Source organism: Gigantopelta aegis, chromosome 14 (assembly GCF_016097555.1).
Source record: "Gigantopelta aegis isolate Gae_Host chromosome 14, Gae_host_genome, whole genome shotgun sequence".
Taxonomy (NCBI): Eukaryota; Metazoa; Mollusca; class Gastropoda; order Neomphalida; family Peltospiridae; genus Gigantopelta; species Gigantopelta aegis.
In genome coordinates, this window is record NC_054712.1 from 43,688,998 (window position 1) to 43,709,516 (window position 20,519).

At 35.8% G+C, this 20,519-nt stretch overlaps 1 protein-coding gene across 1 annotated transcript; it reads right to left on the bottom strand.

Annotated features, from left to right (window-relative positions):
- Nucleotides 1-3,155: 3,155 nt before the first annotated feature.
- Nucleotides 3,156-17,230, bottom strand: LOC121388053. The gene is made up of 3 exons (XM_041519257.1): nucleotides 17,027-17,230; nucleotides 5,497-5,739; nucleotides 3,156-3,658 (listed from the first exon to the last, which is right to left on the bottom strand). The coding sequence occupies exons 2-3, from the start codon at nucleotides 5,725-5,727 to the stop codon at nucleotides 3,530-3,532; spliced, it is 360 nt and encodes a 119-aa protein (XP_041375191.1). The 5' UTR covers nucleotides 5,728-5,739; nucleotides 17,027-17,230; the 3' UTR covers nucleotides 3,156-3,529.
- Nucleotides 17,231-20,519: the final 3,289 nt, after the last annotated feature.

Genomic DNA, 20,519 nt, shown 5'->3' on the forward strand with positions numbered 1-20,519 from the left:
ATGGATTTTCGAAGCTATGTTAAACTCCACGATATCGTGAAACCATCGTAGGCTGTGACGTCACTACTGTACACGCCAGTGACGTCATAGCTTACGATGGTTTTACGACATTGTAGCGCTATGATAGTTTAGAAAATATGGGTCCTATAGAGTGCCACTTCACAATCAGTCACATTTATTCTCTAATTAGATTTTATTCTGCCATTGTGCAAATTTACCCAAAAAACAAAAAAACAAAAAAACAACAACAAAACTTTATACTGCCAATTATCAGTGATTGGTATTCACCCTCAGTTAAAACTGAAATTTGATGAGCGATCACAATAACCACACAGTACTACAGCGATAGCTCTCTCATATAATATTCTCTGTGAATAGATTTAATCTTTTTAATACTATCTCATCACAGTACATTATATCTGATACAGCTCCAACTTTTAGGTAGTACTAAAGGGTGTATACCACCAAATCAAATCCCATAGACGACCAAAGTAACATATGTGGCTAAAACTCCTAGCCTGCATAAACATAAACACCACGGATATATATACTACTACGCCTCGCCATTAAAGTGAATCAGAAAAAAAAAATGGTTTAGTACTACCTCTATCAAGCAACATCCGGCTGGGTCAAAGTACGAAGTGCACCAAACTTTTAATAGAGCAGTTAATACCACAAGTCCTGTCATTGGTAATGACATGCATGGGGTACTTATAAAATTGACTAGAGTTACTACAAGTTTATGCAAAAACAGGGGTGTTGTAAAAACAGCTATATCTAAACTGAGCCATGAAAGGTTCCACTTTCTTCAGTTAATGTTTTGGGTGATGGATTGCAGTACTGATATTTATGTATCATAGTTTGGTTGATATATTGCATGTAGTTCTTTTTAACCGTATATGTTAACTTTGTCGCCTATGAGATTTTATTTGGTATAGTACAACCTTTAAACCACCCTTACGAAGTACATCATATTGAGTACAGATCTATAGTTATTTTCACAATACATCACATTCAACACGAATGTAGCTTTCACTACATTGCATATAATTTAGATACATTCTACTTGGGTGTTTTTTTACAATATATTACATTAACATTCAATCTTTACAATATAATTACATTAACATTCAATCTTTACAATACATTAACATTCAATACAAATCTCTAACTTTTATACTGTCATTCCCCCCAACAACAACAAAAATACAAACAAACCCCCCCCCCCCAAAAAAAAAAAAAAAAAAAAAAAAAAAATACAAACATAAAAACACATTGTTTCTGTAATTCCACAATACATCACTATTAATACAATGTTCATTTTGTCTTTAGAAAACACAAAATTCGACTTGATACTGTTACTTCACAGCACACACAATACTGACATAAGAGATAAAATAAACCTAATGCAAAAATAAATTACCCCCAAAAAACCCCCCCCCCCCCCCCCCCAATCCCACAAAAGACAGACCCCCTATACATACAATAAAATAAATAGAGTGGCGTAATATGTAATGAACACAAACTACCACATAACAACGTACGGCCACCATACATACCATACAATCGCAGATATAGACGGATTTCTAAGGGGACAGGTGTAAACTCATTACTCTGAGGTATTACAAAGTATAAAAGCTGCAACATCAGCATTAAAGGCATACTGTCACGGATTTAAGGACCTTATTTCTCTAAAAATGGATAATAAATAAAAATTACATTAATTGTTGGAAACCAAATCTAGCTATCGCATCACCTTAACTGAACCATAATGGAGTGAAATCCACGTCAACCCTCTCGGCAATTTTAGTTTTTGAATTATGGACCATTGCCATAATTCAATTATTTTTACAAAATATCATTAATAAATGGAGTATGGTGGTTATGAAGATGGTTAAATAAAGTACATTTAGGAACAAATCAAACTATTTTTGTTCCGGTAATACTTTGTTAGACCATTAAATAGGTCAGTGATCTGTGACAATATGCCTTTAAAAAAAATATAGCAACCATTTAGAGCAGAACATTATCCCCGGCCCGCCCCCGAGACACGTCATTCTCCCGTTCATCCTTTTCATAGGGTTATTAATATACTGAAGTAAAAATGCATGGGAGTGTAACCATATATGTTGATAGTTACAAAACACACGTTGTCTATGACGCCGACAGCAGGGTGAATGCAGGGGGGTGGGGGTCAGGCGGCAATATAACTTACCGCTGGAAAGTGTATAAATATATTACTAACCCTTCCTTTAAATTAAAATAACCGATGCGTATTTTTTGTGTGTGCTGACGTCTTGTTAAACATTCATTCATAGATTTATTAATCATTGGCTATTAGATGTGAAACATTTGATGATTTTGACATATAGTCTTAGAGAGGAAACCCGCGACATTTCTCCATTAGTAGCAAGGGATCTTTTACAAGCATCATCTCACACACAGGAAAGCGCATACCACGGCAACACATGAATATCCATTACAATTCGTTTTTCAACATCAAACTCTCTTTTGCTCATTATGTACGTTTTGAACAAACTCGTTGTAACCTAAATGACATCTTGTCAGGTCAGGTCAGAGAATTTAACGTGCACATTCAGAGCAAGATGTTGTAGCGCACGCCTGTCCTGGGCGCAGGTGTCGGCCTCAGCACATCTTGTGATATTCCTTATCATGACATACACGGACGTCTACTCCTGTCGTATGGTATCAAGTGTAATACAGACTGTATACTTGCTACAAAACACAACGTGTTTGTCAGTAACTTTCTTAACATGCAATATAACAACTGATGACTTTTATTCATATCAACCAGACTCAAAATTGAGTTATTGTAAATCTTAAAGGGACATTCCTGAGTTTGTTGCAATGTTTTAAGATGTTTCCACTAATAAAATATTTCTACGATTAAACTTACATATCAAATACATTTTCTTGTTTAGAATATTAGTGGCTGTATATTAATCGTGTTTCTGATCGTTCGAATATTTGTACTAGGTTAAATTTCAGTTTATTTCCTAAAAAATATTTTTTCATTCGTACGAAATTATTTGAAGACAAACTCCAGTTTGGGCTTCTTACAAATATTGAGACGACCAGAAACACATTGAATATACAGACACTGATATCCTAAACAAGAAAATATATTTAATATGTAAGTTTAATCGTAGAAATATTTTATTAGTCGGAAATATCTTACAATGCAGCAAACTCAGGAATGTCCCTTTAACATGCAAAATAACAGTCGATAACGTTATTCGTATCAACCACACTCAAAATTTAGTTATTGTAAATCTTAAACGCATATGAACAACCAAACATCTCTTCATATACGAAAGAATGGTAGAACACATTGCAAGTTAAGGAAAAAACATATATGAACTATTCGCATCGCTTAATATACGAAATAATGGCAGGACACATTGCAAGTTAAGGAAACATTCATCATCATTCACACTAATGCATAATGTCGTCATTGTTGTTCCCGCCAATGTTTAATGTACATATGTATTAACCACTAAGCATCACTTCATACATGGACGTATGATAGGAAACCAATAACCAACATCGCGATCCCAAGAAACGACACAAGCATCAACAGTGTCCTGTGTGTCCGGCAGTCTCTCGTGTGTCTGGTGGGTAACGTCTGCACAGCTTCCTGGAAGAAATAAGTAAATTAATAATAATAATAATAATAATAATAAATAATAATAATAATAATATATAAAATGGATAATATTTACACATAATTTACAGAGCCTTATTATTTTGTCTAAACTAATAATAATTTAAACCCCCCACCCACCCCCACAAAAAAAACAACAACCAAAAACTGAAAATGAATCATGTCAAAATTTTGTGAAGACAAATTAATGAACATTTCCATCCTAGAACACTATTTTTTAGCCTCTGCCACCCACCTATTTTGGATCTGGTTTTGTGTAATGTACGTACAGCCAGAATTATGTACGTCGGCACCACAAAGGGATATGAAAAGCTCAGACTTCTAATCCTGCCAATTCACTGATTCGTGGGGCGGGACGTAGCCCAGTGGTAAAGCGCTCGCTCGATGCGCGGTCGGTCTGGGATCGATCCCCATCGGTGGACCCATTGGGCTATTTCTCGTTCCAGCCAGTGCACCACGACTGGTATAACAAATGCCGTGGTATGTACTACCCTATCTGTGGGATGGTGCATATAAAAGATCCATTGCTGCTAATCGAAAAGAGTAGCCCATGAAGTGGCGACAGTGGGTTTCCTCTCTCATTATCTGTGTGATCCATCACCATATGTTTGACGCCATATAACCCTAAATAAAATGTGTTGAGTGCGTCGTTAAATAAAACATTTCTTTCTCTTTTTTGACTGCTTCGACGTTATGATGGTGGACTGTCAGTCACCAAGAGAACGAAAGAAAGAAACGGTTTATTAAAAAAAAAACATTTAGTAATTACGGTTATACGATGCCGGAAATATGGTTAAGGACCATACAAATAATGAGAGAGGAAACCCGCTGCGAACTCTTGATGGTTTACTCTTTTCGATTAGTAACAAGGGATGCTTTATATCAGCATCGAACAGACAGGATAGTACATACCACGGCTTTTGTACACCACGAGAAGTTCCCAAGAGATTCATTAGCCTTGTTTCAATTTAAAAAATACTGACTACTAAATCTGTTCCAAAGTCCAGACTTTTAAACTCTGATAAATGTAAAATATCTGTGAGTTTGCCAAGTCGATTACCAAACTATTATACATAATAAAAAATATTTGTAAAAATATAAACACAAAATGCTATAGAAATTTACAACTCAGATTTAAAATAGTAAACAATATAGAATTATTGGTGTGTGGTGTGCAAATGTTACCGTTAAATGAAGATAAGGAAGCAAAAGTAAACGGAAAAGAAGCGACAGAAGCGACAGAAGAACAAAAAAGGAGAAAAAGAAGAAAGAATTTATAAAATCTAGAATTTAATACCAAGCAAAAACAAAACTCCTTGCCCAACACAAACATCAGAAGACAAAAAAGTTAAAGTTTTGTTTTGTTTAACGACACCACAAGAGGACATTGGCTTATTAATCATCGGCTATCGGATGTCAAACAATTGGTAATTTTAACATATAGCCTTAAAGAGGAAACCCGCTACATTTTTTTCATTAGTAGCAAGGGGTCTTTTATATGCACCATCCCATAGACATGATAGTACGTACCACAGCCTTTGATATACAAGTCGTAGTGCACTGGCTGGAACGAGAAATAGCCCAACGGGCCCATCAATGGGGGTCGATCCTCTACCGACCGCCCATCAGGCGAGCTCTTTATCAGGGAGCCCCTAATGTCAGAAGAAGACAACCCCCCCCACCCCCCAAAAAAAAAAAAAAAAAAAAAAAAAACAACAACAAAAAAACCCCAACAAAAACCCCCACAGAAAAACCTGTTGCCCAATTACTATAATAAGAATTCTAGTGACTGACTATGATTAGTGTAGTACCTCATCAATTTCGTCTTGATTACACAATAGTGGAAAGTCTGTAAGGACGAGTAACGGACTTCCAGCACGTGCAAATTTAGCAGGATCGTAAACAGGAAGTGACGTCGTAAGCATTTCCTCTTCACTACAGGTCAAGTAAGCTCCCTTTGACCAGGACGGAAGGTTAAACTCGGAATCTGATTGGTCAGTCTCCATCATTAGAACCGATTCGGCAGATCTGGATTCTGGCATTGCTGATGATATCTTGAAACATAAACAAAAACCATGTTATAACATGTATATTGTATTAAGTCAAAGGCGCATGTTGGTTATATACAATTCGCATTAAAGGCACGGACCCTAGTTTTTAAACACTAAGGCTAATGAAATCAAAAATTACTTATATTTTATTGTTTAGATTATCCATTTCCGTACAACCGAAGTGTTTCTGGTCATCCTGGTGTTTCTAATACCAGAAAATTGCATTTTTCATATTGTTAAAAACGAACGTGTGGGTGAGAAGCAACGATTATGGAGTCGTGTTTTAGTCTTATTTTTAAGGGTATTTCAACGTCACAGAATCTTGTTTCACTCTGTTGTATACAAATTTGTTACAGGTTTGTAAATTCACCAAATTTAGTGGCCATTTTTACGGGTTAAAACTAGAGTTTATGTAATAAAAACTGATATGGGTATGGGTCGATTTCCACATATAACTTAGCCCAAGCGTATCTAATTCCTGCTTAATATTCGTTAGCCAAATATCTCCATACTCATATATTTCCTCGTACACAGCTTTTAGAATGCAATTACTCGTACTACCAAGGTTTATCCAATATTTAAAAATTCTCAGCTTTCTTATAATAGCTAGTGGAAATCGTCCCAATTCTCTATAAACAAAGTAATTACAAGTTCTATTATGTACACCCAATGAACGTTTACAAAATTGTATATGCACTTTCTCAATGTCGTGTGCTGAGTGAAAACCCCAGACTTCCGATCCATAATCAAATACCGCTAACTTCGTTTCAATATTATAATAGTTCTTATTACAAATATTCATGATCCAGTATTGTGCTTTACGTCCTTGTTCTGCCAGTCTTTTCTGTGCCCGATTAAATTTACCATTATAACTTAGTAACAGTCCAAGATAGTTAAATTCGTCTACTACCTCCAACTGGTGATCCTCATAATCCCATTTCTCGTTATATTTAAGTTTACCCCCATTTCTAAAGACTACTATTTTCGTTTTATTTGTATTAACGGTTAGATCCCATTTTGTGGTGTAATATTCAAGGGTATTTAACATACCATATGCCTTATTGGTGATACTAAAACACTCAAGTCAGGTTTTATCTTGCCTATTTAAATGTGCACTGTATTATTTAAAATACAGTCGACACAAGTATGCTGTATGAAAGCAAATGTAAAAACACGTAGTCGTTTATGAAACTGAAACGTAGTGTTGTTTGTGCTTTATACTAGTAAATGAGATAGGGTGGGTCGCAGAGTTCGTTTTTGTACAGAACTGTAATGGTGATTGTGTTTTACACAGTAAACAGTGTTCATTGATGGAGAAGGCTAGACCGGGGATCTACAGTGAAACCGATACCGTCTAACATCACAGTCTAGCTATTGAAACTGGCAGATACAATAATACTGACAGACAAAATAAATTATGTTTAATTTGGGATAAAGATATTGAAGAGGAATTTCATTTTATACTGGTATTTATAGTGAATTAAGAAGGTTATATATTAAACCCTACTACTGTTAAAACCCATCTGTTTATAAATTTATTCAACTAATAACATTAAGCAGTTACGCAATTTAGGAAATCATCTGTATCAAGCTACCCAGTTAAGAAAGAACACTATGTAGTTATCTCATTTATTTATTGTTTGTTTGTTTGTTTACTTTCCATTGTACATTATTTCATTATGTGTCAACATTGTTCACCTGTGTATTTGTGTATTTATATATTTATATATTTTCTGCATGTAACGTATGAGCTGTTTAGCTCAAAATCAATAAAGAATGAATGTAACAGAACAGACTAAAACTTTATCTGAACCCAGATGACATAAAATGATACATGAAAAATAGCTCTACTGCACGTACAATGCATATTATTACAGCCCTACCTACCTAAATAATAATTTAAAAAATAATAAAATATATAAATAAATAAGTAAATGAATTACCTTAGGGATTTAAATGTTTTCAAAAGACAGTCAATACATTTACAAATGCTATTTAGTACTTAATATTCGTACTAACCACGGTATTTAACCATATTGGGTCTAGTAAAGAAATACTTTAGTATATAGATGCATCTTGCTTTACTGGGAAAAAAATGCTTTGAAATAAATAGCGATATTCAGGACCAACGACATCTTCATCACATAAACATTTAGGTTCATTTCTAAGAATATTCTCCCACCTTGAAACTTCGACTTGTAGCTTGTGGTTGGTAGTAAGATACTTAACCAAGGTGGATCTATTGTTTTTATTTAATAGTGATCAATAAGGCTACAATTTAATGCTGTCTTTAACAATTCTGCAATTAGTAATTCTGCAAATATTGGTCCTTCAGTTTCTCTAACATAACGTTACTCAAATTAACGTAGTTAACATAATTTTGGGATAACAATACAAAACTAAATCAAGTTTCATTAAAAACAGTTTTAGTAAATTAAAACTATTTATCTGTATAGGATGAATTAGTATAATCAGATAGTAATGCCTTATATATTCTAAGAGATAACTTATTCACATTATTAACATATACACTATTACACCAATAACCAATCATTCCATTTTCACAAATCTTCCAAGCTCACCATATACCATACACATAGGTGTACTACGTTTTACGCTAAGAATACTTCTTAGGAACCCAGTGTGTACGCTTTCGATAATAGAACCAGGTTCAAAACATCATATCTCACAACGATATAATAAAATAGGTAAAATGGTTTGGTCAGAATTTAAGTTGACAGTCAAAAGGCAAATTGAGGTTACATATTCGAAATTCAAGTAAAAACATAGCTTTTTGTGGCTTGTTCCACGATACGTTTCTTTGCTAATGAATATGTGTGGTTCTTTGAAAAGTATCCTCCGAGTTACTTATAACAATCAGTTGCTTCTAACATGTTATTATTCATAGTAAACACTGGCGATCTAGGACCGTTTGACCCAAAACAATAACTTTTGTCTTTACTGTATTATTAGTCAGATTTCATCTAATGCAATAATTGTAGAATACATTTAACGATTGAGCATATCAAAATCATGTTTAGCAACAATAACAGTTTCATCAACATAAACTAAAATAAGTATTTTAAGAAAGTCTATTACAGGATTATCATTTATCTTTATTCCATTACAATGTTCATTATTTAAATAACTTTCAAAATCATTAAGATAAATGGCAAACAATAAGGGAGAACATGAGAACTGTAGTGGTGTTTGTGTTTTACACCAGTACGCAGTGTTAAAAATGGAAATGGTTAGATTAGATATAGCGGGTTTAAAATACAGTAACTGTCTTTGTTTCACACTGGCAAACACTGCTAAATGATGGGGGAATTAGATTGTACTTTTAATCGAAATTAAATGGACAATGTTTGTATTTATTTATTATCATATTATATATTTGTTTTACTTTATTAAAAAAATTAAATTTCTTTCTTTACAATAAAATAATATCAGATGCGTAATAAAGGCCGTTCGTATGGCACGGACAACCGTCACTAAGTCCTTCTAAGACAGCTGTATATGTCATCAATTCGTTGGACGTCATCCATGTACCGTTGTGATATATAACACCTATAGTAATCAATTGTCCTTCGTAAAACTTGGATTGGCTATTAAGGCCCAAGTCGCAACACTATTTATTCATAATATCCCATATGACGTAACATTGACAACGAATCGTCAGCAATGAAAAAAACTTCTATTGTCTCTGAAGATTATGAAGCATACAGGAGGATGACATTGAAATCAGTTTGTTTTAACACAGAAAAAATAGATAAATATTCTGTTTGAAATGTTCTTGGGCAATCACTGCAATTTTTATGAACACACAACAAAACCAGAATCGTGCCAACAACCAGATTACGTGCGGCTTTTGGAGAAGTCGTTTCCGACGGCCATAATTTGGATTGTGTTAAAACGTTTTTGTCTTTTCCTAAGTTGGAATTGTCACATTGCAGGAGATGAAACAACTTGACGGGACTTAGCGGGTAATCGTCATGTGCGATGCTCAAACAAGTCAAAGAGCCGAAATGCACCAAACAACGACTGCCTTAGAGAAACGTATCCTTGACTTCCGTCTGTGTCACGGTTATACGCTAATCACGGAAACACATGCGGTGCGGAGGAAATACTTGTGGGATATCTGTTCCACTGTGCGACACCAAATGAACTTTGTTATGAATTGATTGATTTAGATCGCTTCTCTCTCGAGTTCATTAATACTGAATTCTACGCAATGTTAAAAGCCAAACAACAACGACAAAACATCAACAAAAACTACAACAACAACCATCTTAAAACTAGCAACCCCTTCAGCCTCTCACCCCTCACCCCCCAACAACACACCAACCCCCCAAAAAAAAACCCCAACAACAACACCCCAGAACAACAACACAGAAGAAAAAAAACCCCACACACACCAGACAATAATAAAAAACCTCGTAACATTTCGTATCATTATGTACTTATTTACAAACTTGGTTAAGACACTGGGCCTGAATGTAAGTGGGTTAATTATAAACACACACACATGGACGTTCGCAGGGGGATGGGCAGCACAACGGTGATTTCCCCTCCTTGGTCTGGGCCTGATTTGTGGACGTATATTTGTAAACATATATTTCAGGCATTTTTCAGCATTTGACATGATAAAATTGAAGGGCGGTACGTAGCCCAGTGGTAAAGTGCACGCCTGATGCGCGGTAGATCTAGGATCGATCCCTGTCGGTGAGCCCAGTGGGCTATTTCTCGTTCCAGCCAGGGCACCACGACTGGTATATCTAAGACCGTGGTATGTGCTATCCTGTATGTGGGATGGTGCATATAAAAGATCCCTTAGTACTAATGAGAAAGGTAGCGTATTTCCTATCTATGACTGTCAAAATGACCATATGTTTGACATCCAATAAATCAATGTTCTCTAGTAGTGTCGTTAAACACATTTTCTTTTGATAAAACTGAGGAAAATAAAAAGATAAAAATGGAGGAAATAACATTCTTTAACATCAAATTGTAAAACTTTTCCACGTGAACATAAGAAACGGCCGATGCCGAGTGCTCTAGTTGTGTCGTTAAACAAAACAAACTTTTCCTTAAGGCTTAAGAGAAATAGTCAACCTCTCCAAGAAGAAAAATATTTCGTTTTTGTTTAACGACACCACTAGAGCGCATTGATTTATTAACCATCGGCTATTGGATGTCAAACATTTGGTAAATTTGACGTATAGTCTTAGAGAGGAAATTCGCTATATTTTCCCATTAGTAGCAAAGGATATTTTATATGCACCATCCCAAAGACAGGATAGCACATATCACGGCCTTTGATATACAAGCCGTGGTGTACTGGCTGGAACGAGAAATATCCCAATCGGACCATCGACGGGGATCGAGCGACAGCTTTACTACTGAGCTACACCCCGAGCGACACGAGTACGACAGCCAGTACAGTTTACCGTATGTCCTTGCGAAAACTTAACAAACTTAACAACCTTGTTTTCTCGTCTATTTATACACTGATTACCAAGATTGTTTCTATCGATCCCAGCTGGCAGAGCCGCGTGTTTAATGTAACTAATGGAGTCCTTGCGGGTTTCTTCCTCTGTGTTAGGCAGAGGTTAGTTTGCTTATCGCACTGTGGCGATGTGTGTTCGCGTCAACGTGATAGTGACCTCCGGGAGAAACAAAACAGCTCAATTATTCATTGTTAGCCAAATACAGGAACAAGATATTCGGCTTTCTCTCTTTCTCGCCTCGATACCACGGCGATTAGGACTTCGTGTTTGACACCGGTAGATTGAAATGGAAGGAAAAGACCGTTTGTTAGATGACACCCCAGCACATTGTAAACTGTAGTTGCATGATGGCAGAAAGGGAAGAACACGTTTTAAAGTGATACCATTATGTTGTTTAGCATAATGATAGTAGATGGAAAAACGTGCAGCCTCCATTGTTCATGTTACCTAGCATACAAGGGAGGGGTGCAGTTGGCAACACTACGACCTCCCCCTCCCCAAAAAGTGCCACAGTAGTGTAACGCTGCAATTGTAATATAATTGGAAGCGACTATATTACAATTTCTGTCAATGTCTCTCGACCCCCCCCCTCCTCTCTCTCTATCCCTCCTGCCCTCCATAGATAGGCCTAGACGGAGATGAGGTGTATGACCAGAACAGCGTGCTTGAACATTAAGTTACATAATTTATCACGACGGACACTGAATAATTCAATTAACTCCACCTTTCTCAAAGATCGTGTGTTCATTGGCAATAATCTGACATATACCATAATGAAATAAAATTAATGAGCTTAAACCGTACGTAGTTAAATATAGGCTTGAAAATATTACAAAAAAGCAAGCAAACAATATCACCCCCCCCCCCCCTCCCCTCCCCAACAAATCACCACCACCACCATACTATATATTTATTCTCTTTATGCTCTATGTTCCCGACGGACGGGACGTAGCCCAGTGGTAAAGCGCTCGCTTGATGCGCGGTCGGTTTTGTTTCGATCCCTGTCGGTGGGCTCATTGGGCTATTTCTCGTTCCAGCCAGTGCACCACGACTGGTATATCAAGAGGCCGTGGTATGTGCTGACCTGTCTGTGTGATGGTGCATATAAAAAAGCCCTTGCTACTAATGGAAACATGTAGTGGGTTTCCTCTCTAAGATTGTCAAAATTACCAAATGTTTGACATCCAATAGCTGATGATTAATAACTCACTGTGCTCTAGTGGTGTCGTTAAATAAAACAAACTTTAATTTTAAACTATATTCCCAATTATAAAAAATGTATAAAATACGGTATTACGTTTTCTATACTGTTACAGCTAAATTTAAGAAAAATAAACACTATTCTCCTGGTCATGTGTTTTAAATTCACGATTACATTTAAAGTGAAACAGTTAAAAACAAGGCATGCATTAAAGACAAATCAACACTTCAGTTTAGTTTATCTAAAATGCTTTTTTTCTCTTACATTTTTTGCAGAGTAAGATATAATAAACTATTTATTCTGATTTCAGGCGTACGGGGTCCCATTTGTGTAGGGGTAAGGCTTGTTTTTGTCCGAATTAAACGAAAATTCCCAAATCTGGATAACAACATTTATTCATATTACAATTACCGCCAAACAGCTATACAGGGTTGCAAACTAATCACTATACATATAACTCATTTTGAGGGTAGAATGATGGAAAAACATTGCAAAAGGCCTCAGGTTAGCACATTTTGGCCGAATATCTCTATCGTTTTTGCCCGAATTTGATTTCTAGTATTTGCTCCAGTACTAGGGGGCAGTTGCACCCACTCCCTTCCCCCTGTCTCGTACGTTCATGATTTCAGTTTACAGGGAGTTACAGATTAGGAAACAATATTGATACTTTTCTTAGTTTTACTCATTAAAACACAAGATGTTTGCTCATTTAAATTAGTATTCGCCAGTCTGTAGATAATATTTATTCATTAGCTCTAGGCACAGCTGAGAAACCAGTATCATGCATTACAGGGACTATCTCGATTTATCAGCCATAGTAACACTTCCGTTTGCCGACCCCACCATCCACCTCCACAAAAATAAACAGCATCCCTGTGTTCAAAATCACTATTTTACCGTAACATGTTTTAAATATAAAACATTATACGAATATATATATTTGAAATGTCCTCTGACAGAATTATTTCAACTTTTAGATAAGTAAATATCAATACTATAAAACATTACAACGTCGAGAAATGCATTTGTCATAGCTATATTTATATTCTAAGTAACAAAAACACAACATAAATACAGAAGTAGATGGTAATAATATAAATATACTTTATATCCCTAAATACCCTTTAAAATGGCTGCAAAGTTCAAGATAGCCCCTTTAATATAAACATTTATAAATACGTTTTCTGCTCCTGCAACTAGTAGAGCGTTTGTACGACTATAATTAAATATTAAATACGTTTTCTCATTTCTCCAAGGCCGGCACCTGTACCCACAACAGGCGTGCGCTACAACAGCTTGCCCTGAATATGCACATAATACCCTATGACCTGGAAACGTCTTAATAAGATTCTTAATACAGGTTATTCCACATTGAATCAAAATATACAGACAATATTTTCATGTAAATATTTAAAATTAAAAGTATACGTTTATATAATTAATAACTTAAATGTAGGTAGAGAGAGAAAGAGAGAGAGAGAGAGAGAGAGAGAGAGAGAGAGAGAGAGAGAGAGAGAGAGAGAGAGGAGAGAGAGAGAGAGAGAGAGAGAGAGAGAACGAACGAACGAACGAGACAAACAAACACAGAAAGGCAGACAAACACAATTAGAGACAGACTGACAAACATACAAACATACATACATACATACATACATAGAAAGACAGAGAGAGATACATACATAGAGAAACAGGCAAACGGATAGAAAGATAGGCAGACAAACAGAATGAGACACAAACACATACAGAGAGAGAGAGAGAGAGAGAGAGAGAGAGAGAGAGAGAGAGAGAGAGAGAGAGAGAGAGAGAGAGAGAGAGAGAGAGAGAGAGAGAGAGAGAGAGAGAGAGAGAGAGAGAGAGACAGACAAACAGACAGACAGACAGACATGCAGAGAGACACAGACACAGACAGATACACTGATATACAGACACAGCCTGCATGTTTAAATGGTATTCTTCGTACCACACAAAGAACGTTATCAACGTGTGCTAAAAATAAACGTGTCCTTTGTCATTTCGTCCAAACGGAAAATAGTACACTCGATATGACTGCACGACCTTAAAAATACTTATATGCTATGAACGTAAGATATTTAAACAGTATATTTGTGTATCAGTTGTAAATAATACAGTATTACACATATTTAGGTACTTACTATTGAAATTCCCACGAAAACATAATTAAACGTTTCGCCAGCATTTTATTTTATTTACTTGTCATTACTATTATTATATAAATTGGGATTCCCCGGCTTTGTCATTACACCAGGAAGTTTGTATTTACGATCGAAATAATTTAGGATATGATATGGGGGTGGGGTGTGGTGGGGGTAGGGTGGGGTGGGGTGTTGTGGGGTGGGGTGTTAAAGCTAGTGCTGATCTACAAGTGTATGTGAGGAATGAACAGAAGTGTCTCCTCTTTCCAATGTGTTACTATGTACATTTTTGTTCTACTCTATATAATGGAAGGAAATGTTTTATTTAACGACACAATCAACACATTTTATTTACGTTTATATGGAGGTTAGTGGAGGGGACACAGTGTCTAGTGCTAGTCGGGAATGGGCGGGGATGTGGGGGTGGGGGTGTGTGTGCACAAGCCATATTTTAATCTGTATCTGTATACAGTAGGAAAACAAACTACATTTGTGTCTTCAAGCGAGGGGCACAACACTCCACCACCCCACCCACCCCCACCACCCCTCGCCCTGGGTTCCTGTGGGACTTAAACTGAATCATGCAGTAAAGCGGATATGGATCATACAGTAATCTACTACATCTGCCCCAGTTACTTGTGTGTAACTGTCGTAGGTCGAGAGTCCCCAAACCCCTTCCTGTTTATATGTACACGTATATACGTACATACACATACACACACACACACACACACACACACACACACACAAACAGGACACAGCTAGAGGAGGAAGAAGAAGATGATGAAGAAGAAGATGAAGAAGAAGAAGAAGAGGAAGAAGAAGAAGAAGGATTGAACTGTTTTAGTTAACGATGCACTCAACACATTTCATTTACGGTTATATGGCGTCAGACATATGCTTAAGGAAAAGGAAGGAAATGTTTTATTTAACGACGCACTCAACACATTTCATTTACGGTTATATGGCGTCGGACATATGGTTAAGGACCACATATATATCGAGGGAGGAAACCCGCTGTCGCCACTTCATGGGCTACTCTTTTCGATTAGCAGCAAGGGATCTTTTATATGCACCATCCCATAGATAGGATAGCACATACCACGGCCTTTGCTATACCAGTCGTGGTGCACTGGCTGGAAAAGAGCTAAAAGAAAGTCAAGGCAGTAAGTCAAGGCAGTAAGTCAAGGCAGTAAATCAAGGCAGTAAATCAAGGCAGTAAGTCAAGGCAGTAAGTTTGTTTTCTTTAACGACACCACTAGAGCACATTGATTTATTCACCATCGGCTATTGGATGTCAAACATTTGGTGATTTTTTCATAATCTTAGAGAGAAAACACGATTCATTTTTCCATTAGTAGCAAGAAAGGGTTCATAGCCTTAAAGACCAACACATTCAAAGACTTTCAAAGACTTTTACCTGCCATTTTCAAAGACTTTTAAAGACTTTTACCTGCCATTTTCAAAGACTTTTAAAGACTTTTACCTGCCATTTTCAAAGACTTTCAAAGACTTTTACCTGCCATTTTCAAAGACTTTCAAAGACTAATAATAATAATAATAATAATAATAATAATAATAAATACCAATTAGTATTGAGGATACTAAATGAAGTAGTGAATACATTCATTCATTCGTTCGTTCGTTCGTTCGTTCGTTCGTTCGTTCGTTTGTTTGTTCGTACGTACGTATAAATGTACGAACACACACTCATATATACATACTTAGACACTTATGGCAGACACATACCAGCATACATAGATACATGCATAGATACATAATGACACATACATACATCAATACATACATACATACAAACATACATACATACATACATATATCGACCGCGTAGATTGTAGGCCCCATGCATATGGTTGAGTTAAAGAACTTCCTTTTTATGGAAGCTTCGATAGCTCAGAGCGTATCGTGGTTAGTCTTGCAATTTGCGGGCGAATCGGTGCCACAGGTTCGAGTCCCAGCAACGGCATGGGACAATTTTTGAGGCCAGAAAGGATTTAATTATCCCCTGTGCCAGTGCGTTAATATCTATGTATGTAATAGTCAACCTCGACATACATACAATATATAGATATTCATACATCAATACATACATACATACATACTACATACATACATACATCTACATACAGTACTATATAAATACACAAAACTAAATTAAAATAAAATAAAAAACAAAATAAACAAAATAAACAAAATAGATAAATAGATAAAAACAATAAATATATAAATAAATAAAATAAATTATAAACAAATAAATAAATAATAACATTGATTTGATAAAAATCCCCATACTATACATTCATTTGACTGAATAAAATTTTTATAAAAATAATAATAATAAATAAATAAAACCCCCATAACAATTAAAGAAATTTAATTATAATTAAAACACCTATTTTACTTACGTAGTTTAAGCCTGGTCCCAAGACTACACCTTGTCTGTGTCAGTGTATGCTATTGTGAGTTCTAACAATTTAAATCACAGCCCGTTCAGCGAGTCCCAGCGACCGACAGTGTGTACAGTCTGATTCTGATAGTTCTAGTATTTATTTCTGACCATGTGGCGAAAACAAAACAACATTCCTGACATGCACGTGACTGGACGGAATCCGCCAAGTACTCGTCAAAACCCGTGACGTCAGACATCCTCGTTCCTTTCCAATGGGGGAAGCCCATCCGTGTTTCTATTTTAGGATGTAAAACTCAAAATGAATGATACGTTCGGAGAGTTGTTTCCCTTATATTATTGACAGCATGGTTGAAAGAGACGTGTGGAAAGTGATGTGTGTTATTAAGGCATGATTACGTGTAACAGATGTACGGGCTTGTCGTGCGTGAAATAACAAGAGAAAATAGTTGAAACAGTTTCTTATTTCAGTTTTGTTGGTGTCTATAATATTACATCATACACTTTTATAAAATAGTTGATCGATTTAATATTCTTACGACATTATTGCGAATACTCAAAACGACATGTTTAAGACGTTATCTCTTTCTATTGAACCTAATTTTATATCCTGAATCCTAGCTATTTTATATAAATACTACACAGTTACGAGTGATTTAATAGAAGAAAAAAAACATGTTTCCAAGAACCCGAAAGGCTGAATGTAGTAAAAAAAACAAAAACATATTAAACAAATAAATATATATTTTTTAATATGATAAAGTAAAATTAAAAATAAAAGTAAAAGTAAAAGTAAAACAAAACTAAAACTAAAACTAAAACTAAAACTAAAAATAAAAGTAAAGTACAGTAAAGTAAAGTAAAGTAAAGTAAAGTAAAGTAAAGTAAAGTAAAGTAAAGTAAAGTAAAGTAAAGTAAAGTACAGTAAAGTAAAGTAAAGTAAAGTAAAGTACAGTAAAGTACAGTAAAGTAAAGTAAAGTAAAGTAAAGTAAAGTAAAGTAAAGTAAAGTAAAGTAAAGTAAAGTAAAGTACAGTAAAGTAAAGTAAAGTAAAGTAAAGTACAGTACAGTAAAGTAAAGTAAAGTACAGTAAAGTAAAGTAAAGTACAGTAAAGTAAAGTAAAGTAAAGTAAAGTAAAGTAAAGTAAAGTAAAGTAAAATTTTTTTTTTAAAAGATGAGTATCCTTGACTAATTAGTTTTTCCACGAAACACACATACCGGTATTTAATTTTTAAAACAATTATCCCCCCCCCCCTCTCTCTCTCTCTCTCTCTCTCTCTCTCTCTCTCTCTCTCTCTCTCTCTCTCTCTCTCTCCCCGGTACCTTATCTGATCAGTGGTTAGGCCTATTACACATAGAGGTGTCAAATAATGTGTGCTTAATTAAAGTATGTTTTGTTTTATAACACAACTAGCGCTCACTGATTAATTAATCATCGGCCACTGAATGTCACAAATTTGGTAACTCTGACACGTAGTCTTCGTCAAACCTTATAATTACATTGCAATTAAAGTGTGTCAGAGCCTTAAACCAAGGAGTAGTACTTAAAGTTTAAATGAAATGATTAACGGAAAATACAAAAATACAACCCAATCAAAAACACACAATGAAAAACACAGAAATCACCTCCCCCCCAAAGCCACCCCAACCCCCCAAAAAAAGAAGAAAAAAAGAAGAAGAAAAGACCGTCCCCCCAAACCCGCCCCTCCCCAAAAAAAAAAATCCCAACAAAAACAACACAAAACAAAACACAAACATTCTTCCCCACAAAATAAAAAAATAAAAAAAAAACATGTATTTAAAATATATATATATAAATAAGTAAGAAACATTTATTGACTCCCAATCACAATATTTGGACGATGAACGAAATAACCGACGCTATGCTTTCTGATAATTATGCATGCACGTTTTCAAATACTCCTTCCAACCAAATCGTCATGCACAGACTGAACCTCTGTCTGTCGAGATGAATCGATCCCATGACCCACTGCACCTCAGGGTGAAGAAGATCAATCATCGACCTACATAACTGATTCATTTCAACTTATTTTCGTGCTTATATCCAATTAAAGTTCAAGCACGCTGTCCTGGGCACACACACACACTTCAGCTATCTGGTCTGTCCGTTTAGGACAGAGGGTTAGTTGCTAATTGTTAGTGAGAGAGAAGAGGGTGCAGTGGTCTTACACCTACCCATTGAGTTGTTAAAGCTCGCTCTGGTTGGAAGCCGGTACCGTACTGCGAACCCAGTACCTACCAGCCTTATGTCCGATGACAATCACCACACCACTGAGGTCGGTATTGATTCATAATAACCGGCCTCGGTGGCGCAGTGGTTAAGCTATCGAACCACAGGCTGGTATGTACAGGGTTCGCAGTCCGTTACCGGCTCCAACCTAGAGCGAGTTTTAAAAGGGACATTCCTGATGTTATCGACTAACAGAGACTTTTTAACGATTGTAACTACATATCAAATATATTTATCTGCCTAAAATAGTGGCTGTATATTGAACGTGTTTCTGATCTTTCTAATATTTGTACTAGATTACATTTAATTTAATTTTCTCAAATATTGTTTTTTCGTACATACGAAATTATTTGAAGACCAGATCCAGTTTGGACTTCTTATAAATATTAAAACGACCAGAAACGCATTGAATATACAGACACTGATATTCTAAACAAGAAAATATATTTAATATGTAAGTTTAATCGTAGAAACATTTTACAATGCAGCAAACTTAGGCATTTCCCTTTAACGGCTCAATGGATAGGTGCAAGGCCACTACACCCTCTTCTCTCTCACTAACAACTAACCCACTGTTCTGGACAGACAACCCAGATAGCTGAGGTAAGTTGAAATGAAATGAAATGGTTCATAATAAAAAAGAAAACACAATATTGCTGACTGTGTCAGACGCATCGCTGACAATAATGTTAAAACGCCTATATAATTAATTTAGATTTCTACATAATTAAAAAAAAAAAGTAAACATTTTTTAACTTCTATAAATACACAAACTAAATACATGACGCCGACAAAGAGGTCAATATTTGTAGTTCCTTAATCGCTGGCGGGGGACATGTATTTAAATATACCTAACTGCGGCCCTACCGTTGCATTGTGTCGACAATTAGCGACATGCACCTCACAAGGTCGTTACGGCGGCCACATCAAACGTTCCACAGTTCTCTGTTTAGAAGTACAACGTTAATTGTTGTAGGTGTTCGCAGTAATCACAAAGAATGCATTGTCTGGATGGATGCACAGCTATTCGGGACAACCTTGTTACATCATGAATTGCTTTGTTCGTGTCATTTTGACAGTTTTGAAAGCAACTAAACGTTAGCTGTGAGAAAGAAAAAAACACTGAAACGTTGTACACCCAGCAATGTAAATAAATAACAGAATAAATGTAACATGACTGCATTGAATATAACAAATGAAATATCTATTTAAACATAATATAAATTGTAAGAAACATAA

Excerpts from the sequence above, each read along its gene's own strand:
- LOC121388053 (XM_041519257.1), bottom strand. The coding sequence starts at position 5,727 with ATGCCAGAATCCAGATCTGCCGAATCGGTTCTAATGATGGAGACTGAC. Across the intron at positions 3,659-5,496 it reads ATCAAGACGAAATTGATGAG|GAAGCTGTGCAGACGTTACC; the intron begins GTACTACACTAA and ends TATTTCTTCCAG.